Source organism: Eimeria mitis, genomic scaffold, assembly GCF_000499745.2.
Source record: "Eimeria mitis Houghton genomic scaffold, Emh_scaff1899, whole genome shotgun sequence".
NCBI classification, from domain to species: domain Eukaryota; phylum Apicomplexa; class Conoidasida; order Eucoccidiorida; family Eimeriidae; genus Eimeria; species Eimeria mitis.
The window spans coordinates 5332-6697 of record NW_013570222.1 but is presented as its reverse complement, the minus strand read 5'-3'; the positions used below and the strand labels follow the sequence as shown (position 1 = coordinate 6697).

Below are 1366 nucleotides of genomic sequence, written 5' to 3'. Positions count from 1 at the left end.
AAGCGAACCGCTTGCTGCTGGGGGCCCCTGAAGAAGTGCTGCGGAGCTTTCTTGCACCTGCTGCAGCGTTTGCTGCTGCTGCTGCTGCAGGTGCTGCTGCTGCTGCTGCTGCTGCTGCTGCTGCTGCTGCAGAGGCAGCACTGCCCCTTCGTATCCCTAATGGGGGCCTCGGCGAATGGCGAGCAGCAGCAGGGGCCCCTCTAGCTGCTGCTGCTGCTGCTGCTGCTGTTGCTGCTGCTGCTGCTGCTGCGGAAGCTGACGAACTCCGTGGTACACGGGATATCTTTCGTTGCTGCTGCTGCTGCTGCAGCAACTGCTGCTGCTGCTGCTGCTGCTGCTGTTGCGTTCGCAGCGCCAGCTCTGCACATGGAGACGGCTCCCGCTGCCGTGCAAGACGCTGGCGGTGGTGCAGTGTTTGCTGCTGCTGTTGCTGTTGCTGCTGCTGCTTCTGCTGCTGCTTCTGCAGCAGCAGCTGCTGCTGCTGGTGCAGCTGCTGTTGCTCTTGCTGCTGCAGCTGCTGCTGTTGCTGCTGGTCCCAATAGAGTTGCTGCTGCCTCAGCTGCTGCTCCTGCGAATGCTGCCGCCATTGCATGTGCTGCTGCGTGAGTTGCTGCTGCTTCAGCTGCTGCAATCCTTGCTGCTGCTGCTGCTGCTGCTGCTGCTGCAGCAGTAGCTGCTGCTGCTGCTGCTGCTGCTGCTGCTGCTGCTGCTGCTGCTCTTGTTCGCGATCAAGCGAGCTGTGTCTCGTGCAGCTGGAGAANGCTGCTGCTGCTGCTGCTGCTGCTGCTCTTGTTCGCGATCAAGCGAGCTGTGTCTCGTGCAGCTGGAGAAGCTGGCGTAGGAAGCAGCAGCATGCACAGCGTTTGCTGCTGCCTTGTGCTGCAGCTGCTGCGGTTGCTGCTGCTGCTGCTGCTGCTGCCACTCAGTCCTAGTCATCTGAGGGTCCTGCTGCATCTGTTGCTGCTGCAGCAGCTGCTGCTGCTGCTGCAGCTGCTCCTGCTGCTGCTGCTGCAGCAGCCTATCTGCTACCTCCTGAAGCCAAAAGCTGTCGCTACCAGCATGGCGCGCAGTTGCATGCTGCCGTTGCTGCTGCTGCTGCTGCCGTTGCTGCTGCTGCTGCTGTTGCCGCTGCTGCTGCTGCTGCTGCTGTGCAGCAGCAGCAGCAGCCGAGTAGATGCTGCAGCTCTGAGGGTTGTGGGCACCCAGCAAGTTGGAGTGCAGCTGTTGCTGCAGCAGCACGTCCCGCTGCTGCTGCTGCTGCTGCTGCTGTTGCAGCAGCAGCAAATGCTGCTGCTGCTGCTGTTGCAGCAGCAGCAACTGCTGCTGCTGCTGCTGCTGCTGCTGCTGCAGCTCCGCCTCGTCATCA

At 62.1% G+C, this 1366-nt stretch overlaps 2 protein-coding genes across 2 annotated transcripts in view; both read right to left on the bottom strand.

Annotated features, from left to right (window-relative positions):
• Positions 1-592, bottom strand: part of EMH_0045540 (uncharacterized protein) — a gene marked incomplete at both ends in the record, with an annotated part of 4416 nt that extends 3824 nt beyond the window's left edge. Inside the window, one exon of the mRNA XM_013496078.1 lies at positions 3-592. Coding sequence (XP_013351532.1) covers positions 3-592 — 590 coding nt within the window. The remainder of the gene's footprint in view (positions 1-2) is intronic.
• Positions 593-618: 26 nt separating this feature from the next.
• EMH_0045530 (uncharacterized protein) overlaps positions 619-1366 on the bottom strand; it is a gene marked incomplete at both ends in the record, with an annotated part of 1770 nt that continues 1022 nt past the window's right edge. The window contains 2 exon segments of the mRNA XM_013496077.1: positions 619-760; positions 764-1366. Of these exon segments, the coding sequence (XP_013351531.1) occupies positions 619-760; positions 764-1366 (745 nt within the window).